This window comes from Amblyomma mixtum, chromosome 1, assembly GCF_055824585.1.
Source record: "Amblyomma mixtum isolate Tamu chromosome 1, ASM5582458v1, whole genome shotgun sequence".
In the NCBI taxonomy this organism is placed as follows: Eukaryota; Metazoa; Arthropoda; class Arachnida; order Ixodida; family Ixodidae; genus Amblyomma; species Amblyomma mixtum.
In genome coordinates, this window is record NC_143012.1 from 308,732,493 (window position 1) to 308,756,837 (window position 24,345).

The 24,345-nt window shown below is 43.2% G+C and overlaps 1 protein-coding gene across 1 annotated transcript in view; it reads left to right on the top strand.

Moving 5' to 3' along the window:
- Window positions 1–46: 46 nt before the first annotated feature.
- The window catches only part of LOC149372375 (sorting nexin-25-like), a 32,704-nt gene continuing 8,405 nt past the window's right edge, over window positions 47–24,345 (top strand). Inside the window, exons 1-20 of the mRNA XM_089566839.1 lie at window positions 47–445; window positions 534–734; window positions 847–1,022; window positions 2,644–2,775; window positions 4,920–5,089; window positions 7,700–7,886; window positions 8,668–8,741; window positions 8,848–8,924; window positions 9,295–9,396; window positions 9,514–9,608; window positions 9,758–9,797; window positions 9,881–10,000; window positions 10,374–10,521; window positions 12,889–13,076; window positions 14,588–14,719; window positions 18,485–18,613; window positions 18,705–18,818; window positions 19,801–19,937; window positions 20,915–20,983; window positions 22,838–22,978. Coding sequence (XP_089422965.1) covers window positions 416–445; window positions 534–734; window positions 847–1,022; window positions 2,644–2,775; window positions 4,920–5,089; window positions 7,700–7,886; window positions 8,668–8,741; window positions 8,848–8,924; window positions 9,295–9,396; window positions 9,514–9,608; window positions 9,758–9,797; window positions 9,881–10,000; window positions 10,374–10,521; window positions 12,889–13,076; window positions 14,588–14,719; window positions 18,485–18,613; window positions 18,705–18,818; window positions 19,801–19,937; window positions 20,915–20,983; window positions 22,838–22,978 — 2,462 coding nt within the window. The 5' untranslated portion in view covers window positions 47–415. The remainder of the gene's footprint in view (window positions 446–533; window positions 735–846; window positions 1,023–2,643; window positions 2,776–4,919; window positions 5,090–7,699; window positions 7,887–8,667; window positions 8,742–8,847; window positions 8,925–9,294; window positions 9,397–9,513; window positions 9,609–9,757; window positions 9,798–9,880; window positions 10,001–10,373; window positions 10,522–12,888; window positions 13,077–14,587; window positions 14,720–18,484; window positions 18,614–18,704; window positions 18,819–19,800; window positions 19,938–20,914; window positions 20,984–22,837; window positions 22,979–24,345) is intronic.

Genomic DNA, 24,345 nt, shown 5'->3' on the forward strand with positions numbered 1-24,345 from the left:
CGGCAGAGGGTGCAACAAGCGAAATTCATAAAGGGCACGTGGTACACTTGTTAAGTGGCGAAGCATCTTCCCTTTTCTGTGTGGACGCGCGTCCGCATGGGCTAAACAAGAAACCAGGCTGTCAGATTGTGTTGTTTTCGCTTGGTATACAGCAACCATGCTTGCACGGACCTTCAAGTATATCTGCGCTCGCTGGAAGCATCTTTGCGGTGCTCTTGGATGAGCGAGACGTCCACGCCCCCAGTTTCGGGCTCATGACAGACTGACAAGCGCGCTCGTCAGAGGCCCTTCACAGTGCTAGCGAATGTTTGCGTCGTTCACATGGTTCTCATGAGAGACGCTGAGGAAACTCACGTGATTTACTTGCCTTGTAGGTAATTAGCGAGAAATTTGTTTTATGGTGCACAAATGAGCCATGGGGACACTGGGAAGGAATCTCATCAAGGTAACTTTTGATGAACGCGGTGCTGATATATGGTTTTCCCTGTAGGATTTTGTTGCTTATCTCTGAAATGTTTGCGTTGCTTTGGCAGGGAAGCTTCGTGGTGTGCATCGCTGCAGCGTTGACTCACTATTATGGCCACTTGGACACAGCAGGAGTAGCTCTGATGTATGTTGGAATGGTATCAATTGGCGTCATCTTGGGCTGTCGAAGTGTGCTATGTACCGACGACCAGTATCCGATTGTACTGAGAGAACACGACGGAAACCATTTGTTAAAGCAAGTGCTACAGGTGATTTATGCATATTCATTAATCGAAAGTACGAATTTGTGCGTCATCTGTTGTTGTAGCCTTTGACAGAATGTGTGCGTCTCACTCGCGTTATTTCTCTTCTTTTTCGCAGGAAAAGATGAAGGAATACAGTCGTATGGACGGCTCCGAGAAAGCCAAGCACATAGTCTTCTCTCGCACTGTCGACGCGAAGATAAATGAAATATTTGATTTGGTCTTTAGAGATTTTATACTGCCATGGTACAAGCACCTCGTTCCCGACCATCGTTGTTTCTGCATGCTTCTCAGGTGATTTTTTTTGCATAGTAATTCGGCACCCATGCCCGCGTTACACGGCTGTCTCGATCTTTTCGTCCTTTCTGATGAATCTACTTTCCTTATTCATGTTGTTGACGACTCTTGAAGGGATGTTCTCAAATGGAAAAATGACACATACCCACTGTAGGGGATTGGTCAAGAGTCCAAGTGGCGGCATCCTAATGCTAAAAAAAAATATCTTGCAATAATGTGGTCGAAAGTAGGAGACAGATTTATTAATATAAATAGCAAATTGATTTTTGTGAGTTGAGCAATGAAATGAGGGAATAGGCCTTTGCATGCAGGAAACGAAAAGGTTTGAGAAGACATGAATCATGGGAATGAGTTGTAAAAGAGAGGAATACAGTTAGTATTGAAGCCATATAAATTCTAAACAGAAGTTTTGAATGACAAAGTGCACATTCTTGTTACGGTGTCCAGCGTACAAGTTTCAAGGGAAAGGACAACCTCGTAGACAAACCCAGGCCGAGTTGTTAAAGCAGGATTTCTATAGAGAGGAGAAGTGAGAATAGGACAACAGAAATGATCTATAGTTTCGGAGTGATCCATAGGGGTGAAGGTAGAAATTTAATTGTAAAAGAAACCTTAGTCTTGTGAGATCATCATTGTTTGCTACTCTGGAGGAAAGGAGCTAGTATAGTCAGAAGTGAGTGCAGGTTCACAAAATTCTTCGGTTATTCATCAGAGTGTGAAAACTAGCCTAGTTTGAGCTAAAAAATTTTAGTGTGAGCCCGGTCACGTCTCTTACTGAAGTTAATTTTTTTCACAGTGCACCCTTAAAAATACCTGTTCTGTGCACAAGGGTACCGTGGACAAAAACTTAATAAAATTTCTTGTATAATAGCTTTACAACCTAAGCACAGCAGATGTCAAAACAGACGTTTGCTTTTTATTGTGCTGTGTGCTTTTGCAATAGAAGGATTCGTTGTTTGATGTCACTGTGCAGTATTTTGAGCTGTGCTATTCTACTGGAATTTAAAAGGCATATAATAGCAGAAGTCATCGCAAGCCGTTCTGCTTGTTGCTGCATTGGAGTTGAAATGGCAGTGTAGTTGTTTACTTCAAAGCAACCAGCCAGAGAATCTAAAGCAGATAGTGGCAGTTACCATGATAAGGCTTGAGGATTGTAATGTCACAAAAAATTTTGTTCAGTATGGTTTCTAAACTTAATGTGTCAGAGGTTTCCTGCATTGGAGACAGTTTTGGATGCACAAAGTATATCAGTGTCTCCACTGCCAGGCTAATTTTTTTATTCGTTTTGTGCACATGGCGTGGGGACATTTTTCTTTTGAATAACTTTTTCTTAAATGTTCTGTATTGTGAAAATCATAGCACATCACTGAATAATGTGTTGTGTACTATGCGTTGCTTGTAATTTTTTGTTAGCATGACTGAAGTGATAATTTTTGCTTTGCTACATTCATGCAGTTCTTATCCAAAGTAGGCTTTACCTCTTCAACCTAAGCATTCCTTTGAAATGCTGGCCATTGTCCACATAGGTGCCACTGTTTTCATTAGTTGGGTCTGTGTTGTGCTGTCTTAACTGGGCATGTTGCTCGCATTCTGACACACTATGCTAATCATTTTTTAGGGGTGAAATATGGCGTGTTTTACGGAACCTCAAGGAACGGTGCCGCAAGATTGATGACGTCAAGCTTTTGACTGATCACATGGTTAGAAAGGTTCAGAAGCATTTTCACGCAGCACGGATAGCCACTGGAGGGTGAGATGCACAGTTTTCATGGTTGCATGGTTGCTGTAATCATGCATGCTAACCCTGAGCAGATTGCATCATCTGTGCTTGCTATGATTGTCGAACCAGTGGGATATCATACCATTTGAGTAAATTGGACAAACTGACAAACAAATTGGACAATAGCAAAGATTGGTAAAGGTGAGGAGACATTCTCTTGCTGTTGAGGGAACTTTTATACCACAATTCAGGATGTTGGACAGAACATTGGAAGCCATGTTTGTTCAGTCCATAAAGCTTGAAGCACTGTGAATGCCTCTATTTTTTTTTTTTTTGCAAGCTTTATGTTTACCAATTTCATCCCATGCAAAACAGTTAACTGAGCAGTTTGGTACATCTTCATGAGACAGCATTGAACTCGGACACTAGACCGAGGCTAATATATTGGAGGGACCAGTTCTACAAGCACAATATATTTTTTTTAGCTTTATTCGTATAAGAGGTGTCAGTGTGTTTCCTCAGTGGAGGACACCACACAAAGGAGGGTGGTCACCATGCTGTCCCCCTTGTAGATCCACCAATGGTATAGGAGGCTGTCGTTGTGAGTACTGGCTTCCAACAAAACATTTTTATCAACACGTTTACAAAAGAATTGTTGTCAATGTATGACATTGCTGTGGAGTGGACAGCAATTAAAAATCTGACATGGACATTCTGGAGAAAGTCATCGTCATAAGCATAAAAAATGGAAAATGTGGACAGCTACTTCTCTTCATCAAAGCCTTGGTAGGCTGAGCCGTCAGCGATGAATACTCCTGCTGTCTCTACACGGTTATCGTAATAAGCATATGAAATTAATGCGTATGCAAGCTTCCAAATATGCCCACACTTTTCACATTTTCCTTGTTTGGGGCATCTGCATTGTCAGTGGTGCCAGGCAATTTCTTGCTAAGAGACTGAGCAGCATTTGTGGAAGACCAGTGACTCCGAGCTCTCTCATTTGACTCTTGAAGCTTATGCCTGTCTAATAAAGACATGAATTTGTGATAGCAGACCTAAGGCACGAAAACACAATGCCTTGCTCATAACGATCTTTGAAGCTGTGAACTGAAGCTCGGGAATGACTTAGATAATATTTAGGCATATGCCAGCAAACGTGATTTGATGCAAGCACAGGCTTTGGGGCCTGAAAATTGACTGGTATTTTCTGAGGGTACCCACTGTGAAATTTAAACTGTTTTTTTTTTTTTTTTTGCAAACATTTTATGATGTTTATGGCACTTTCTGTAGCATTCGTCTTGTCAACAATGACCAGATAATCATCAGCACTGCGAAGGGTTTGTGTAGTTGTGGTGTCGAAATCTGGTTCAGGTGCCCTGTCAGTCTGGGATAAATAAAGATCTTTACGTACAGGAGCCACTCTGGATTCAGTGTGAATGCTGGACTTTTTGAAAATTGCTGTTTACACCCCATCCTACTGGTCTCAACTCCCAGTAAAAGAATAGGTTTAGGAAAGTAGTTTCTAATTACAGATAGCCGCTAGAACAAACGAGGGTTAATGACATCCTAATTGAAATCAAGAGGAAGAAGTGGGCTTGGGCAGGGCATGTAATGCGAAGGCAAGATAACCGCTGTTCCTTAAGGGTAACGAAGTGGATTCCAAGAGAAGGCAAGCGTAGCAGGGGGCAGCAGAAAGTTAGGTGAGTGGATGAGATTAAGAAATTTGTGGGGATATGGTGGCCGCAACTGGCGAAGGACAGGTTTAGTTGGAGAGACATGGGAGAGGCCTTTGCCCTGCAGTGGGCGCAGACAGGCTGATGATGATGATGATTATGATGATCACAGCATACTGGATCGGACATACATGGAAACGGTACACAAAGGGATTACCGACAGTAGTTTTATTATTCATGTGGGTTTTAATAGGCTGCCATGAGGTAAAGAAAGCAGAGCATTAGATGTTAGGAGCCAGGAACAAGATTTTCTTCTATTACTGATGTACAGTGGGTGGCAAGCAGCATTGGCTTTCTTTTTTTTTTTGATACCTTGTATATCTTTCTTATGCATTAGCTCTTATGTCTCTGTAAGAGTTCGCTTTCTTTGAAGGCTATAAACTCCATCTCCTTGTGGCTAAGAAATCACTGAATGGTCCCGCTGTTGACGGCTGTGTGCAGGAATGGTGAGAGGCGGCCATTCCCGCTGAGCCCTTTCTTGGAGTCTCCTCAGCTGGAGCTGGACCACTTGCGCCAGGTGGCTGACTTCCTGCTCGCCTTACTACTGCCATCCGAATACGCCCTGTGCATTTCTGTGCGCCACCTGCTGCGGGAGATCCTAGCCTGCCTCGGTAAGTGAGCCTCACCACAGCTTCTCTTGGAGAGGAGATTCACAAAGATACCGATTACTTCTGGCACAGAAGTGGCGACTGTCTGCTCTGCAGGCATGCAATGTGTAGGCTTATGCTGTTCAAGCCTCTATCTTTTTAGCCATACTGAAATGTGCTGCTTTTGCAGTGATAACTGTTAATGAAAGGAACCTGCCAGATTCACAGTGTTGGTGTAGATGCCAGCAGAGCGAGGGGGGTAAGAGAGTAGGCAGAAAAGGAGGGGAGAAAGGGTAGGAGTGAGACAGGATAGAGCTGTTGTGCTGTGCTATGTTTGAGATGACCCAGCATGGAGTATGATGGTTCATAACTGCAACACAGTGCAGTAGGACAGGATGAGACACTGCAGCATGATGGGAGAAGGACACTGCACCGGTGGCACTATGTGTAACGGAGGGTTGCTGCGGTAGAGAGAATGTGCCACAGAGAGAAGGTAAAAAAAATTCCAGTGATACAGCATGACTTAGTGACTGAGTGACTTCAGTCCGAACATCAACGCAATAGCACAAGTGGCATGTGGATGTGAATAAACAATGAAAACAATGTTAACACATCTATCGCAGCTTAACAGCTGTCATTGGTATCTCGTATTACTAGGCATAGCATAAAAGCTTGTCAAATTATATTTTTATAGTTTTTTCCTAAGCCATACAAAATAAACATGAGTGTGTACAAATGTACGTCATTGCTGGTTCATTCTGCTCATCATCACTTTGAACGTCATGCCACTGTGCAACAAATATTGTGGTTGAATCTTCTATATTAAGCTCAGGTACATAGATCGATCACAAAATGAACAAGGGAGGGGAAAACCTCAGGTTGCTAGAGCCAACGTTTCGACAAGGGGACTTGTCTTCGTCTGGGCACTTAGAGTAATCTGCATTGAGTGCCCAGACAATTTTTAAACATTGATTGCATGCCAGCATGTGTACGGCTCAGTGGCTTTTCTGTTATATCAAGCCAGCCAATTTTTTTATCTATCGGGCTCTGCAAGCGGCATTACCAAGGCCAGATGTATCCTTCCTGTGACACCATTTTCATTTAATTTTTGTGCTCAGTACTGAACTGGAACTTGGCACAATAACTAAAAAATGTTGCCAGGTCCAGAGTCCTTTTTTAGGTCATACAGCTGGTATAACCTCATCATGCCATTTATTGGTGAAAAAAATCTGTGTCTGATCATGTGCTTTGGGCACCATATAAAATTTAATGGTTTCATGCTATGCATGTCACTAGAGCCTGTTGCCTTTTTTGGTTCTATTTCTAATGCATATGCGATGTAGTTCAGTTTCCATATTGCATTGCATGTAGCTCGGAAGAGCTTTTTTTTAGTTTTGAGAATGCAGATTTGTCTTAAATGTGGGCTGACCAGTGAAACTGCTAGCTGCTGTGAAAGCTTAATATAATGAGCCCTAATTCATTGGTTCTCACAGGAATCTCAGGTTGATGCATACCTTAGAGAGAAAGAGAGAGAGAATCACATCTATTACTTTAGTTGTACATTGCGTTATTGTGTGAAAAAAAGGGTCAGTTGTAGTCTCTGTGCTTTTGAATGTTATGTCAAATATCCTTGCATATGCTGTCACTTTCAAGGTAGTACCTGTGATAAGGGAGCAATTACTCATTAGCATACACCCAAGCATAGCCGTATGGCTACAAAGGAAAGCTATGCAGCTTTCTTAGAAGCTTTTCAGCTGAAGAAAAATTGTTGAAGATGAAGTTGAAGATGGTAGGGTGAGACCCTACTGTCTGCTATCTTTTTGAAGGGGAGTCCCCCAAGGTCTAGTAAATTTGTAATAAGGGAGCAATTACTCATTAGCATCCACACAAGTGCTGTCATACAGCTATAGACGAATGCTATACAGCTAATTTGAACAATTAGTTGGGACTAAATAATTGCCGTATGAAACACTGAAGGTACACGAAAGGTATAAATCAAATTTCAGTGTGTGTAATAAGTTCTAAGTGTCACTTTTTTTGTTAATATGTGTTTACCTTGTTTGCTTTTATCACACCCTGAAATATGTGTGGGAAACCCACGACAAGCTCACAGTAATGGCCAGTCACGTTGTGCTGATGGTGACTATGGCTGAATCAGCATGGGTGCATACTGTTAATGCCCAGTAAGACAGTGTTACCAGGCATGGAATGTTAAAAATACATACCATTGCCATAGTCATTTTTCAAGTTTACATACTTTCTTGAGAGCATGGAAAGTGATTTTGTGATTAATCTACTCTTCTCTTATCACTGTCACTTATGGTTGTTTTCAGTGTTGAACAGTTTTTCAATTGAAACATATTGTGTGTTTATCTCCAGTGGCTGAAGGGTTATTAAATATTAATATTGACTAATCAGTTGTATTGACATGAAGTAAAAAATACTCTGGCTTGCTGCAGGCAATTGCCTACAATGCTACTTCAGTTTCATGCCTTCAGCATGCCCTGGATTTTTTAAACCCGTGTATGACGTTAAGTAGGATGTCCTATGCGTTTGTTGCAGAGGTTCTTGTTTAGTGAATGGTGCAGTACCTTGAAAGCATTAAATTTCACATTGTGTATTTGTCTATTCCAGTTTTTCAACCGACAGTTGACTTAGTCACGGACCCAGATTATATAAATCAGAAGCTTATCGCCTACCTTCAGTGGCTTCAGGTGGAAAATGAAAAGCACAGCCGAACTTATGCATACGCTGAGACATGGGAGGATTTTATATTTGTTATTGACACCTGCACTGACGTCCAGGACTTGAAACGCATGCGGTGAGCTCATTTCTGTTATGCTTTGTAGCCTAGCTGTGCAGTGGCAGTAGCAAATAGCTGTCACACATTCAGAGGGAAGTTTGTGTTCCTGCAAATATTAGTGTTTTTTTTGGAACATTGTTGACCCAGTGGTGAAGCAAGCTTAAACTGAGCGAATCGTTTTATCAGTGTTTGAAAGCCTCAAAATGTAAGCTCTTCTAATGAGATAAGGCTTGAAAACACAGAGCACAAATTATTGGAAAGTGTAACTGGCAAAGAAATTGAATAACAGTAGTGCCTCGTTTGTTGCGTGTTTTTTTATCCCTTCTTTTGTTAGGGAATTTTATAGTAATATTTTCAAAATATTGGTGGGTTGGATGGCTGGATAGATGAGTAGACTTTAATCATAATCAGAGCCATGTCATGTCAAGTTGCAAGATCACAGAGTAGAAAGGCGCTGGGAAACACACTGCCAGAGTTGTATCAGTATATGAGGTGATGCCAGCATTATATTGCATATCTGTTAACTTACTGATTCAAGCTTTCTGCTGCTTTTATTCACTGCTGTCGTATACCTTCTGAAGTGCGTTAGCCCATGTAAAGGGATGCTTTCTCAAAATGCACTTAGTTCCATATACATGCCATGTTCACCTGTTTTTGTCATTAGCTGGCGTCAGTTTACTGTGTGCAGGAGTTTAGTGCATTTTCACATTTCGGGAAATGTGTGGAGAAATGGAAGCTACATTCTGCTTTCGTAGTCCTATATGCAGGGTGTTTAACTGCTGACGTTTCTCCTGCGCAGGTTCAACATTGTATCAGAAATTATGCAAGCTACCACTGCCAACAACCTGAAGAAAGCACGAGGTATTAGTGAAGGTTAGTCACTGTTTATTTCCTTCATAAAAATTTTTCTAGAAAAGTTCCAACTGCTCTGTACGTCACAGTACTAAATAAACACCTTTTTTTGTTTTTGTGTACTCAGATAAACAGTATGACGCACCAAGTACAGCTAAAGGGGACCTGTTGCAATCAAGAAATCTGTCCAAATACATCAAACAGGTATGAACAAAGGCTTGCTGCTTGGACCATGAAGTGACTGAATATAATATTATATTCTGTGTGATACATATGAGAACTTTGTAGCATACGTCAATTACAAAAAGCATTTCTTCACAGTTCAGCATTTTTCTCACTTAAAGATAAGTTTTCTCTCATAGAGCAATGGTTACTTTTACTTCTTCATTTGGGAAGTTCCCCATACATTTTAAAGAATGTCCTTTTTGGTTATCCAGTGGCATGTTTTGTTTTTTTCCTGCAAGCTTTTATATGGCTGCAGCATTGAGTGCATGGCAGAAGTCAATATGGTTTTGCCTTATGACATCAATAACAACATTGTTAATAGCTTTCTGCATTTTTTTTTATATTCCAGCTAACATATGCTAAAGCACGGTGTGAAAAGCAGCTTAAATTGGTTGGAGGCTTGGACTGTTATTCACCTTCCGATGAGCAAGAAAGCCTTCCAGGACGCAAGGTTGTCATTCTTTTTTTTTTTTTCCTTTCCTTTCTTTTTTTACAGATGACTTGTTCATATGTTCTATACTGTTCTGTGTGTTCTACCTTATTAACTGTGTGTGTCATCTTGCTGCAGGTGTTTGCATTCTCAGTTCTCATGGAGTCGCCAGTATGCCGAGAGTACCTGGCCAGGTTCTTGCAAGGTGAAGAGGTTGGGAAGTCTCTACTGTCGTGAGTGTTGTACTCGTTTGTTTCTAGTATTTGTTAAAGAGCTCTCTTTCGTGCGTTATTCTTTCTTTAGTGGGTCTATAACAGTTCCTGCCATGATCGAATCATCCTCTTTTCTTTTTTGCCCTTTTTCCATTCCTCGCAAACGCAAGGTTTTGGCAAGATGTGGAAAACATGCAACTCTCAAGCAAGGTAAGTGTAGCGCATACTTTTTTTTTTTTTTTTTTGATGTCCATAGCATTTTCTGATTTGTGTCATCTTCTGGTACCCATCAGGATGAATGGCACCAACTGGGAAATGAGATCTATCAAACATACATCAAGCGGCCACGGCCTGGCATCCGGCTCTCAAAGGGTGTCCTCAAGGGCATAGAGGCTTTCATCATGGCTAATAAGGTGAGTATTTCGAGGCATAAAGTTGTGTGCCGGTTGCACATGGTGTAGCATGTTTGAAATACTCATGCAGGAAGGTTAAGGAAGGAATGTTGAGTTGTAGTGTCTTACTCACTGAAGCTGAGACTATAGCTGAAAGCTACCGCATTAGACAGTTTTTGGATAAGTGAGTCTATATCAGGCTATTGGAGGTACCTCTGAAAGCTGTTGGGTAGCTGTTCTTGCTGTTCTGCTGAGGGTTTTGGCATGTAGACGAGTGGGAACCTGTTCACACGGGCTTTTCTTACTTTGTTTTCTTACTGTATTTTGGCTTGTCCTGTCCTGTTCACTGCTCTTCTCAGATGAGAAGCAATAAAATGTCTTGATTGCTTTCCAGGGACCTGAAGCATTTCTGCAAGCTCAGAAAGAAGTATATCAGATTCTTGAAGAGCGCTATTACCATTCCTTCCTGGTCAGTGAGGCTTACCATAGCATGGTGATCGAGACGCAAAATCTTCACCTTGACCTTGGCAGCTACAAAGAAGGCAAGGAATTTTTTATTTTTCCTATGTGGGGGGTTTGACTTCACAGCGGAGTGAAGACCATGGTTTAACGTCGGGACAGTTTTAATGGGGGGTGGGGTTTAATGTGGGAAGTTTTTGTGATGAGCTTTTAAGAAATTACCGTATTTACTCGCATAATCGGCGCACCCCCAGCTTGGTCGCGAAAAATCAGATTTTTGTTATTTCCGCGCATAATAGGTGCACCCCGAACTTAGCACTGTGACCAATACTGTATTTACACGATTGCAAACTGACCCCCCCCCCTCCGCACCCCCCAATCTTTATGTTAACAAAGTTTTTGCTGAACTGACTACTAGTCCTCACTAGAGCTGCTGCGGAGCCATAGCACGAACTGCAACATCGCGTGGAACAGCCGTACACAGTTTTCAGGGATGCTCACCTTAAACGTCTGTTTGGAAAGCTTCATCTACAGCTGGAAACCTTCCCGACTTTAGCCCACGAAAACCTCAGTGATAGGAGTCACATACGAAAATTTTCACAAGCCACAGTCGCAACTGCTGCACTTCTCGGCCACGTCGAATTTCCGGACTGTTGCATGCTTGCCGTGTTCGAGAGCGAACTCCCAGCCGAGTAGCTATTAGGGTGCTTGGCCGTCGTGCTAAGATAGCAACGCTCAGCGGCAGCACACGAAAGCCACAACTAAGAAGAACTAACACGCTACCATAGATGCCAGGCCATTGACAGCCACAAAAAATAAAAAAAAATAAAAATAAAATGGACCTGGCGATGCTGATATGGATAGCAAAAGCTTGCGGCGGAGAAAAAAGTTGATGATGATGAGCTCGGCCTCGGGCGCTCCTTTGCGCATGTGTGGCCTCCGCGACCACGCGCCCGTTGCTCACAGCCGGAGCCAATTGCGGAGGCCACGGTGCGTGCATTTCGATGGCTGTTCCCGCGGGGGTCGTGGAAAGTTTGGGTGCGGCCCTTACACGGATTTTTTTTTTTTTAATATTTCCTTTGGGAAGATAGGGTGTGGCCTGTACACGGGTACGTTTATGCAGTATGTTCAATTCTGGAAGTCGAAAAATTTCCGGAAATTTCACCCCGTGTAATAGGTGCACCCCGAACTTTGAGCCGGATTTTCTGGAAAAAAAAGTGCGCATATTATGTGAGTAAATACGGTAGGCTGCAGGGAACTTGCTCAGATGTGTGCCATTGGTTTCTCTTGACATCAAGGAATGCAGTAAGGGTAAAATTATCATCCTGCCTGTCATAGAAGATGTGTTATAGGGTTTTGAAGCCGTCACTTCAGAGATGGGAACGCAGACTTTTCTTCTCGTTTTTCAAGTGGCAACTTCAAAATCCCCATAACTCAAATACGATGATAGATAGGATAATAATTTTACCCTTATTGCATTGCTTGATGTCAAGAGAAACCAATGGCATACGTTTGGGCAAGTTCCATGCAGAAAAATTTCTTAAAAGCTCACAGCAGAAGCTTACATAACAAATTTCATAAGTTCTCACGAAACTGGTTCTCAAGAACCAAGAAGTGCTCAAGAGCTGTGACGTCATAGCTACACTTCAGCTGTTGAAACCAAAACCAAAGCCACATGCAAACCACATATTATTTGCTAAGTGCAGGTAAATTCCACATGATGATCCTTGTCTACTTGTCTTATGCACCTTTATAAAGGAAAAAAAACACTATGAAAAATTTGGTTTCAAAGGTTGAACACAAGCAGAAAATTCCTTCGTATTTTCGGAAGCATGAGAGAGTTGATTAGAATAATGTTAACCTGTGGGGACATGCTCGCTCAGGTTGTGCAGAGAGTAGGTTCAAACATGTAAGAGAGAGAGAGAAAGGAATTTTAATGAGAGGAAAAGGAGGAGAGGTCAGCCGGTGGTAACATGGCCCTGGCCTGCTACTCCACACTGGGGAAAGGGAAGGGGGGAAAGGGAAAGTAGCTGTCTTTGCACCTGTGCACGTTGTATGGGCATGTGCCCTTTCTCAGGACTTCATGGTAGAGGCTTTGCTGCTAGGCTTTGCATGGAAAGAGTTTGGCATATGCTTTTCTGGTTTGTCTTGGCTGTAGGTGTGGATTTGCTTTGTTGCCTGTTTCTTATTGGCTGCTTCACATGCGCGTAAAGCCTTGTGGCAAGCTCTTAAAGCACACACACATTACGGAACCGGAGAGAATATCTGTTAACATACCTTCCCTGAAGTTTATTTTGCTTCTGTTGTAGCATAGAAAAAAGGGACTGCACACCTTTGCACTAGAGCACAACGCAGAAATCAATATGCAGAGCTTTGCATACTTTGAATGCACCTTGAACAAGAGGGCATCTGAGGTGAATGGCTGAGTAGCTTACACTATTCACTCGCAGATGACAAGAGTCCTTCCAGCAGTAGCCAACAAGAAGAGTGTGTGCCAGCAGTGGCGGAATCACCAGAGCCGATGGTCGAGGAGTGCTACACTCAGAGAAAGAACCAGCTAACACGCCTGGAGTCTCGCCTGGACGACAAGAGAAGAGCACTGCAGGCACTGCAGGCCACACCCAACTCAGATCCAAAGGTATCTTGCCTGAGTCTACTCAGTTCAGTTCAGTTGAGTTCAGTTCGTTATTTTTCAAGATACATTTTTTTTAAAAGGTCCTTAGCAAAGACATGCTACCAGCTTGACATGACTCTTGGGGAGAGCATTGTGGCTGCACATACTTGAGGCCAGTGATAATGACAGTGATGAGATACGTCCTTGGTTTACTGAACAGAAAATTACTGGATTGGGGAAGTTACAGTGACCCTCAGATCAGTCGGACAGTAGGCGCATGAACGTGCCATATGTAGCAATAGCTCGCCGGCCAAAATGCCAGTAAGTGGAGTGCACACGGGGCTTATTCTGACACAGTGATTGCTTTGCACTTACAAATTTTGCTATTGAAGGATTTGAGGAAGAATTCTGCTATTGCTTTGGAGCTTGCTCAAACAAATTAAAGCTGCCCCATTTTGTCAGCATACACTTGTGACCACAATCCTGTCATGGACGCATTGGCCTTTGAGCATTTATGACAGATGGCCGCTGCACAGTGGTTATGGTGCTTGGCTGCTGACCCGAGAGGTGAATGTTTGATCCCAGCTGCGGCAGTCGCATTTCGATGGGGGCAAAATTCGGGAGACCCGCATACTGTGTAGTGTCAGTGCACGCTGCAGAACCCCAGGGTGTCGAAATTTCTGGAGCCCTCCACGACGGCTTATCTCATAGACAGAGTCTCTTTGGGACGCGGCTAAACCCCATGAAACATGGAACATTTTATAACAGATGGTATTAACAAAAGGGCAAGTGTGTGTAAAGCAAGAATGCATCTTATGGAATTATGCAATTTAAAGCAGTGAAAGTTTGTGCACGAAAGAAAAGAACACACAGATGCAATTGATTTTGGGTGCAATACAGTCAGTCACTAAGGCTGGCAACTATAGAGGTTAAGGTTTTATAAATTTTCAATCATTTCACTGGTATATAAGGGCAGGGGTATGGAATCTTAGCTCTGTTTTCTTTTAGCGAGGCTGTTGTGCTATGATATCCTCAGTTGCACAAGTTTCTGCAGCAGCCTATTTATTGCATTCTTGCATTTAAAATGCCATAATAACGGCACCAGGAATTGGGCATTGGGTCATGATAACAATGGAATTATATCTGCTTTGTTTAATTTGAATTGATTTGCTGCTTAAATTGTGCAAATACTATTGGCACATGGTATTAAGAAGTGAAATATATTGCACGAACGCGGTCTATGCCTGAAGCAAACTATAACACTTCGGTGCTGTCAAGATATGTGATATTATTTATCCATATTTATTGTTAAAGAAGGGCATCAACTAGAGCTAGTCAAAAGCTGTCTTGTTAAGTTTGATGCCTCTGGTGTGCATGAATCTGTCGAATTTCTCGGTGTTTCATTGCTCCCGAGCAAGTTAGACAACGAGGACCGTAATGAGATTTGCTGACGTCACTCACTCTTTAGACGTGCCAACAGTAGTGCTTGGCCTTTTGTGAACTGGGAAATGACCACTGCACACACATATGCGCAGATGGTGCGGGTGCTGGAGAAGGAAATCCAGGAAATGCGAGCCCAGTGCAGCGTGCTGACTGACCAGCTGAAACGAGCCCACGACTGGATCCAGGGCTTGGGCAAGTGGGCAGCCACCATACACAGCTCACAGGTTGGGGGAGACAGCTGATTTTTCATCCCTTTCTTCCTTCCTATTCCTCTGCCTTTGTAAGGGCTCTGATGCACATTTCTTGATTCATTTTTGCTCACCTCTTTAACTGCTGGTCACCCTTCATGTCTCCTCTTGCATTAGGGTGACTTGTATTGTGTCACCAACTATGAATTGCTACTCTTGGCTGATTTCAGTATACTCCAGGAGAGGAGAGGGCTTTTTTTGAGCACATGGCTGAGAGAGAAGATAAAAGGAGATGGCTGCAAAGCATGATGCAATGTGATTGGTTGATCAATGTTTGTGGGGCAGGTTGGTCATGGCAAAGTGATGGCATCAGAACCACCACCAAGAAAAAACATGCAGGCAGGAGCGGTTACTTTTACCAAAGAGCGAGAAGAAAGCACTGAAAACTTTGTGTCACACGGATGCATACATGCATGCACATATATTGCTAGTGCTTTTCACACTAACAAAGAGACATGGTAAAGTCATGCAGCTGCTCAAAGAAACTGAAAAAAAGAAAGCAAACATAATGCATATGCCACGATTGGCTTAGCTGATGATTAGAGATGTGCAATATAATCAGCTTTGGTTGGGAAGCAGATATGAATAGCAAAAATTGGTTGCAAATTGAATAGAATACTTTCCAATAGTGTTGAATATATTACCACAGGTAGTTTAATCAAAAACAAATGCTCTTCTACAAAGCGATTCAATGAAAAGAGACGACGGTACTGTGAACAAATTTTATTTTCATCCATTGTGAGCATAATTTTGTATACCCGTAATGCTTACCAAGCATTACTTAAGGGAAGGGGAATTATTTAGTAGTAGCAGTAGTAATCTAGATAATATCTTGTTTACAATTCTTTGAACTACATAATTTTTATCAGGGAACAACGTTTACTATGAAAATTTGACTTATTGCTCACATGGCAAAAGAGCTTATGAATACTATCATGGAGCAGTATAAGTTGACCAGATACTTCCTTACTGTAGGGATGACGTTAGCAGTTGATTATTGGAGGGGCAAGGTGCAGGGAAATGCTGGCAAAACGCAGCAAGACTGCTCACGGAACAGGCTCAAAAGCGGCAACTTGACGCGAGCAGGTTCATCCTTTTCATGCTCCCTGGAGATGATGCCTAAAGACAAAGCGGTGGTTGTGGAATGCTTCCCCAAATGCGGTGCTCACGATGGCACGTAGCCTGTTTACACCTTACTTGTAAGCTTCACTGGATTGCAAGCTCCTTGAAGGGCTCGCATACAGGAAAAACAAAACCACGCCAACTATGCCGCATGGTTGGCGTATGGCTATTTTTCTTGCACGCGGGCTGTGATGTACATTGTGTGGTTGCGTGGGTTTGGCTGAGTTTGAGGCTTCTGTATCTCTCATAAGCTTTCTTCACGCCCTCTGTGGCTAAAGATGCGTAGCGTATGGAGTTTTAACAGATGAAAATTGTGAAGGATGAAAGCGGTCACTGAGAAATAACTTCAGCAACGCACGCAGGATACTGCTTATTCCGCTGACTTCCGCAAGCTCCACTTCCGCAAAGAAGTTAACTTATGTGACTAGCGCAAGTTACTGTAACTAGCGAAAGTTTGGATATGCTGCGATGTTTGGCCACTAGTTCAGATGAAGAGGAATTTCATAATTTCTGAGTGTTTAGACGTTCTGATACTTAAAGCAGTAAACATGCAGTCATCGTCACCATCATCAGCCTGACTACGCCCACTGCAGGGCAAAGGCCTCTCCCATGTCTCTCCAATTAACCCTGTCCTTTGCCAGTTGCGGCCATCGTATCCCTGAAAACTTCTTAATCTCATCCACTCACCTAACTTTCTGCCACCTCCTGCTACGCTTGCCTTCTCTTGGAGTCTACTCCATTATCCTTAAGGACCAGTGGTTATCTTGCCTTCGCATTACATGCCCTGGCCAAGCCCATTTCTTCCTCTTGATTTCGATTAGGATGTCATTAAGCCACGTTTGTTCTCTCATCCACTCCGCCCGCTTCTGATCTCTGAACGTTACACCTGTAATTTTTCTTTCCATAGCTCGCTGCATTGTCCTTAACTTAAAACATGCAGTGCGAATAAAAAAATAAATACTCGCACACCCTTATGATATAAAATTGTAGCTTCTTGTCAAGTGATCCAGTCACATGAGATAATTGTGTGTGGCATGAAACAAAGGTTACTCGAGACTGCTTGGAGAAATCATTGCCTTCTTGTAGACTTGGTTCAGTTGTGCTCTTGAGGAGGAGGTGCCAGGTGTGGCAGTATGCTAGTAAGAATGGGCATATGAGATTGCTAGGGAGCGCAAGTTCATACATGTGACATAGGTACAAGGCTTTTCGCTCACACATGCTGTAATCGTGGATATGCTGTATCATGGAAGATATTACAGTGTCTGTCATTTTCTTGAAAGATCTTGATAACTCACATAGTTGAAGTTGTACAAAATCTGTGGCATATACCAGTTAGCAACAGTTGACTGTGTTTGCAGTTGGCACTGCTTGTAAGGTCATGCTTTTCCTTAGTGAGCATGACTTCACTCACTAAACCGTCTTCAAGCTCTTCATGTTCCTGTAGTCTTCTGTGTTGTCACCACTGTGTGACAATGCACTTGGAGAAGCTCACTATCTGTCACCACCTTGTTTCATTAGCATATGCAGCAATAAGGTGTATACTGTCCTGCTTAACAAGCAGCTTGTTAGCACAAGCAGCTATTAAAGAAAAAAAGAAACTTGGCGGGGGCTTAGCTTTGGTTAAACCTGGTAGGTTGCGAAAGCAAAAGCGCAGCGCCTCCAACTGAAGGAACGCAGTGCGCCGCGTCTACAGGTCACGCGTGGCTACCGGCCGCCACTGCGCGACAGCTCAAAGTGTCATCGGTAATTTTTTTTTATATTTTGTTTTTGATGTTGTTGCGACTGAGAGAAAGAAAACATAATCTACAGCTGGTATGACGTCACAGCGGCAATAGTGCCACAGGTCTGCAGTGCAGCAAACACACACTGTAACTGCAGCCGGGCTCTCTGAAGGAGTGAGTTGGTCGCCCATATTCACTCCGCTAAAGGTCAAACGTAACTGCGGCCGGGTCACGCGAAGGCTTGAAAGTGCGAGTAGTATTGCTTTCGCAATAAAATTCTTGAATGTGTGTAAAATGCATGCTCTCATTGTGCAACAGGCTTCTAAAGGGTTTTGGGGAGCTGAGCAAAAGGCTGTGGATCCTAGCAGTTGATGTTTTACAGACAATGCTCTAAAGACAAGCCTTACCGTAGCAGTGGCCTAGTGGTTGAGCACCTGCCTCCCATGGCGTTCTTTGGCCACAGATGCCCTTGTGTCATAAAAAACCATCACCACCAAGCTGGTCAAGTGATGCTGCAATAACTTGCTAATGTGCTGTCCAACTAACTTCAGGTACTATCGGACAGATGTCAGGTTGATCATTACTTCACCTGAACAATCAGGTGTTAGGGTGCTTACCACCTTATTTGCCAGCACAAAAAACAAATTCCTGTCATGTTTGTTTTTTCCTGTGCCATCTTAACAGCCTGTGATTTGGTATGAGCAAACTGACCAGAAAGGTATAAGACAACAGTATTCTACACTTGTGCTCTAGGGGTCCTCGACTCAGATAGTCACTAGATGTCTGGAGCAGTAGGGACAATTATCACCGATGCATAAATTTGGAGTTTGGATTCAGCTGATTCTATGTCTGCACAAGGAGTTGATGTGTGCGTGGTCGCTCTTTTTCCTTTTCTCAGATTGTCAAAGACTGCAGTCCTAAGCCTCTGCCGTATTTTACCATCTTGGTGAGCACACCAGACCAGAATGGGTGGGCTGTTACAAAGACAATCGCTGACTTCCACTGCCTCCGTCAAAGACTTTTGCCGGTGAGGGTGGACCCTTGCTTAGTTCTGTGAACTATGTTGGTGGTGCATGGTCCATTTCGCAAGTACTAATATTGTAAACTTGTCACTGCAGATGTGTCCAGAGCTCAAGCAAGTAAGCCTGCCATCTGCTAGCAAACCTCGCTTCCGTAGCTTTGACCAAGCCTTTTTGGACAAGACACAGCCAGCCTTACAACGCTTCCTTGATGTAAGGGCTCAGCTTTGTTTGTATCTGTGACATGGTGAACTGAGCGCTAGTGTGAAGAACGACTGTCAAAAATTTGTCAAGCCTCAGACAAGGCCATATATTTCTTCAAGTACTAAGATACAAGAAAGGGGTGCAGCTTTTCTTTTTAGCTATTTAGCCATTCATAATGGATCTAAATGCTAGTAATTATACCTTTGTTTGAAATGAACTGCACTTCGGGTGATTTTCTTTGCACATAAGACTAAATCACGTGAAACCATGTGCAACACACATGGCGAAACGATGTGAAATTAAGTGTATATCTGTTCATTTTTGTTCTGCTGTGTGCGCTTGAGGTAACTAAGAGCGTTCAGCTTAAGTTAAGGACAACGCATTGAGCTATGGAAAGAAAAATGATAAGTGTAAACGAGATTGAAAGCAAGTGGAGTGGGTGAACGAACAAACGCGCGTTAATGATATCCTAGTTGAAATCAAGAGGAAGTAATGGGCTTGGGCAGGGCATGGAATGCGAAGGCAAGAAAACCGCTGGTCCTATTAAGGGTAACGGAGTGGATTCCAAGGGAAGGCAAACGTAGCAGGGGGCGGCAGAAAGTTAGGTGGGCAGATGAGATTAAGAAGTTTGCGGGGATAGGGTGGCCACAACTGGCAAAGGACAGGGTTAATTGGAGAGACATGGGAGAGGCCTTTGCCCTGCAGTGGGCATAGTCAGGCTGATGATGATGATGTGCGCTTGGCCTGGTTAAATGGAATTTTATGTCATAGGTTTGTAGCAATTGCTTCATAACTCTGCCACATTAGGAGGACTGACATCGTTCCTGCTTTGTATAGTTAGATCAGTTTGGCCTCACCTTGTTGTCTTAGGATTTCATATTAGGAGATGTCCCGTGAAATTCTCTGTTACCTCAGGAATTCTCAGAATGAGCACGTGTGAACGTTCTGATGGTGTGAACTCTTTTTGAACGCCACTTTTCAATTCTTTCAGTTTGCAATGAAGGAGGAACGCCTGAGCCGAAGTGAGGCATTGTACAGCTTTCTCAGCCAGAGCCCAGATCCACTGAAGGAGGACCTGCCTGCAGTCAAGAAGAATATTTCTTTTCCTCTGCTGCAGTTATTTCGCAAGTGAGCGGACACTTCATACACTGTAGAACAGTCACATCATTTTGACGCAATCATCCCTTAACATTGCAGCTCATAGGCTAAAGCAGCGATCACCAGAACAGTGATTTAAAGCGACACAACATTCTAAAGTATGTAACTTAGCCTTTGTATTGCATTGGGAACTTAACATTTGTATGATTAGTTAATCTGTTGCCATTTCCTTATTCGCATTCAACGTCGGGCCTCTCTGGAGAGGATATTGGCTATTTGAGGTGCATGTTTACCTGCTACTCTTGTGGGATGACTTCCTTCACTGGAGATGTTAGCCATAAGGCACTTACAGTGATTGCTTCAGTTTCTGTATTAGTGACACCTTTTGTGTGGCACATTTTGTTGAATTTTTTTTTTCCTCTTTCCCTTCTTATTTGTGCGCAGCTGGTGTGGTGATGGGCTATTTGAAGGCATGCAATACAAAATACAGGCATGCTGCATGCCTCATTATATCTAGAAAATTTTTTGTGACTTTTTCAGTTGGCACGGAGCACTATGCCAATTAAGTATTGCTGCTTATGTGCTCGGCTACCCCCTAATCCTGTGTACATGTAGCAGCAGAAAAGAAAATCTCCCATCTATGAGCTGCATCATGACCTATCTGAAGGAGCTCTGTTTTCTTTATGAAATAAAAGGCAGAGTAGCTAGCAGTATTGGGTGCATTACTGTTTGAGGCCCTGAAAGGCAGTTAAAGATGGGAAAAGCATCTCTTCATTTGCCTCATGCTGCTTGTGCACAGTGATGGCAAAGCAGTACAAAGTACAATGCCATGACTCGTTAATTGATGTGCTAGAACTAATTTTAATCCATGACCCTATTCTATTAGCTTGGAATAGCCTAGTATTCCTTGCTGTGTTTTAATGTTTGCTGAGCCCCCTTTCATAAGAAGTGTTGTGATATGCATTTGTACTCCTGCTGTACTTAAAATGTGTTATGCTATTGTGCAGTCTGTCTGGTCCCATTCTTCAAGACAGCAATGAAGAAGATGATGACCTTTATCTCTACGATAAGGACTTGTAAGTAGCACTTGGCTCCACTTATCTGTCCTCTGTTTGTTATGTTGTGAAGCAAGTGTTTGGTTTATCTCTAACACTTTTGTATTGTGCACAAAGAATTTCAGTTTTTCCAGCCCTTCACAAAAAGCTCAGCAAATTGTAAAATATATTAAGAATTTAAAAGAGTGCTGTTGCCACAAGAAAATGTTAATTGGTAACCCTTCTTAATGAGGAGGGGGGAAGATGGCTTTAGCCTTCTTTGATTGGAGCTCCTCTCCTCACTACCACAGGCCCTGTACTGCTTGCAGAGTGGCCAGAGTGGCCCAATTTCTTTCACTTATGTGTGATCATGCTGCATCTTTATTGAATTTTTCATTGATTGTTCGTGATTGTATTCGTCTCTCCACTTGTGCTGATGTTACATTTTTAGTGATGCTTCGTACTAATACAGCACAAGTCACTTAGCATGGAAAGGGATTGAAAGAAAGAGAAGAGGTGTTAAAAAAGTAAAGCTGGGGCTCTTGAACAGCATTTGTATTATTAGAAATGCCATTTGCCTTACTTGCTCTACTGGAAAAATTAGGGGCATCTTAAAGGTTCCCTGCGACGTAGATAAAGCATGGGGTCTTTATTCTTTGTTTGCAGAGTAAGGGACATCGTGAGTCCCGAACGCGCAATGGTATCGCCGAAATCGTAATATTTGATATTTTAATCTTCGCCAGAAATGCTTGTTTCGAGCCGATGGTGTCGTAACGCGGCGGTCATTTGCGGCAGCGGAAATGAGGTGGCATCCAGATAGGGCGCTGCCTTTCTCATTGGTTGGGCGTCCAGTTTGCATATTGTTCCTTTATACTTGCGAAATGAATCCAAAATATTATGTCTCTGAGTACCGAAAACTTTTCGCATGCCACAAAAACTGGAAAGAAGCAGGGAAAGCGAACAAAAACTAACAAGAATACAGCTAGGGCCGGCACCTTCCATTCCGCTTCATACCTTCGTGGCGGCCAGCGCTGTTCAAAAAACGTTGGCTCAAACCAGAAAGCGCGCGCATCGAGACCGGCCGTGACCATACCAAGAAAGGCAGCGAAAAAAAAAAAGCCAGTCGACACACCTTGCCCAGAATTGTGAAGAAAAAGGCCGGACAGGAGGCGGGAGCCGAGTTTGGGGGGGAGGGAGGCTACTGCCCACAGCCTTCCAGTCCGACTAAAAAAGAAACTTCGGAGAGCTTCCTTTGTTGTTAGTCACCCCTGCCCTGACTACGGCGTCGCGTACACGGGGGGAAGACGCCGTCAAAATGCGCGGCTGTCTACAACATCGACAAAGCAACAACTGCATGCACGCTTCCGCTGCGTGTGCGCCAGGCGCGGTTCTGATTGGTAGCGCCCAATCTCGGTACTGGGTGAGTGAAATGGGCGAGTGAAGTGCGTTTTCGTCTGAGCTTTTCATTTAGAATTTTCAGAATGGAATAACTTTCGTTTGCATGCTCCGATTTCAATAATTCTTTTTGCTCTGGTCTCCGGAAAGCATGATGAATCTATTTAACGATATTAACAGGTACTGAGAAAATCATCGCGGTGCCCCTTTAAAGGCATGCATCCTCAGTATTACGTGATCACGGGGAAAGCACAGCTGACATTCTGTGCACTATTGGTGTATCACGGTCGCCGCTGAACCACAAATGCAATATGATCTCCTTAGTTTTAACCTGCTTAATTCAAGCAGCCAGTTAATTAGAACTGATGCATTGGCCCTATCAACATCAGGTTAAGATGTGATGAATAAGCTTACAGATGTAATAACTACAAATTACATGTTTTATGGCAAGTGTTTATTTAGTGAATAATTCATTCTTATCGCCCTCTTTTTTCTTTTCAGGCGAGATGACAAGAAAGATGATGTAGCTGTGCCACTCTATGCGCTTGCAGATGAGCTGTTTGAACTTCAGGGAGTCTTCAACTTGCTTCGCCGTGCTTTGATTTCATTTGTGCAGACCTACTATGGCAAGCCAATCAACAGGCAAGGCTGGTTCTCAAATACTGAAAGTGCAGTGCATAGAATTGTAGCCCGCAGCATTTATAGTGTTTGCATTAAAAATCAATAGACCTTATGTGAAATGCACTGCCATCTAGCGGTCGCTGCGCGAGATCCACCATGTTGGAGGATAGCCGCCGGATTCACAGCATGTACTGGTACACACTCGTCACGCGCACTCGAGTTTCACCGTCCTCAATATGCCCACATATTGCTTAGTGCCTTGCTGTACACAGAAGGGTCACAAAGATGTCCAAGGAAAAAAGGCAAGAGTGCTTGATTTGAGCGCATTTCTATTTTTGGACTGCGATCCTCTACATCCGCGGCACAAATGTTGCAGAACCGCCACTACATGTCGAGACATCGCGCAACACATTTTGTTATTGCCATGTGGCGAATGAAATTAGAAATAAGCTTTGTAGGCACGAAGAAAATATCACACAAAAGCTGTTTTTCTCCTGCGATTGCCCGTGAGGTGCTGCGATTATCGGCCTCGCAAGAGAGTAATCGTGATCAGCTGTTTAGTGGTACGGGTCGCGCTTTGTGAGAACCTTCGCTTCTAGCGTTATCCGCTGCAGCAGTTACACACGTTAGTTTTTAGTGCAAATATTTGTTTCGACGGAAACACTAGCAAGGGTCCAGTGCCCGTGGCACGGAACGTTTGCGCTCTGCAAGTCAGTCAATCGTTTCTGTTAGACCAGGGAAAGGTGCCTATTTTGTTGAGCAATGGCTTGTATGCATGTAGCGATTTCACTTAACCAGTCAGTTTCCACGAAGCCGTGTGTTGTGTAAAAAAAAAAAGGACCGTAAGGGAAGCCGCTTAAGCGGTACCATAGTTCCAACTAGTAGCGGGAATGCATAACGCGTGTAGAATCCTCCAAAAATCTCAGTGCACAACTGCTTGCTCGTTGTGGTAAAAACCATAGACACTGCTGCATTCACGGGCTACCTGTTTTTAACAGCGAAAGTCCAAGAACGGTAAACACTTGTGTAGTGGGGTCGTGCGGGGACCTAGGGGTATATGTGCCTGGTAATAATAATAAAGTGTTTTCTGTCTCTGTCTAGGGCACTAGAGCAAACTAGGGGCTCTAGGGCACTAGAGCACTAGGGCAAACAAACAAATGCTGTATGAACTTTTCAAGAAAAATGAAAAGCATCGCATGTTGAGAGGCCACTTTTTTCGACACTACCAACATGAGCATGAGGTTTACTATTGTTTGCTTTCGGCGCCAATGCAACACACAGATAACGCTACCACAACAATGGCAATTCAAGCGGCACGCCCGTTCGCAAAAAGTATCGAACCAAATAAAAACTGACTCAAACTAGACCGAAGTGCGCACATTTTAGCC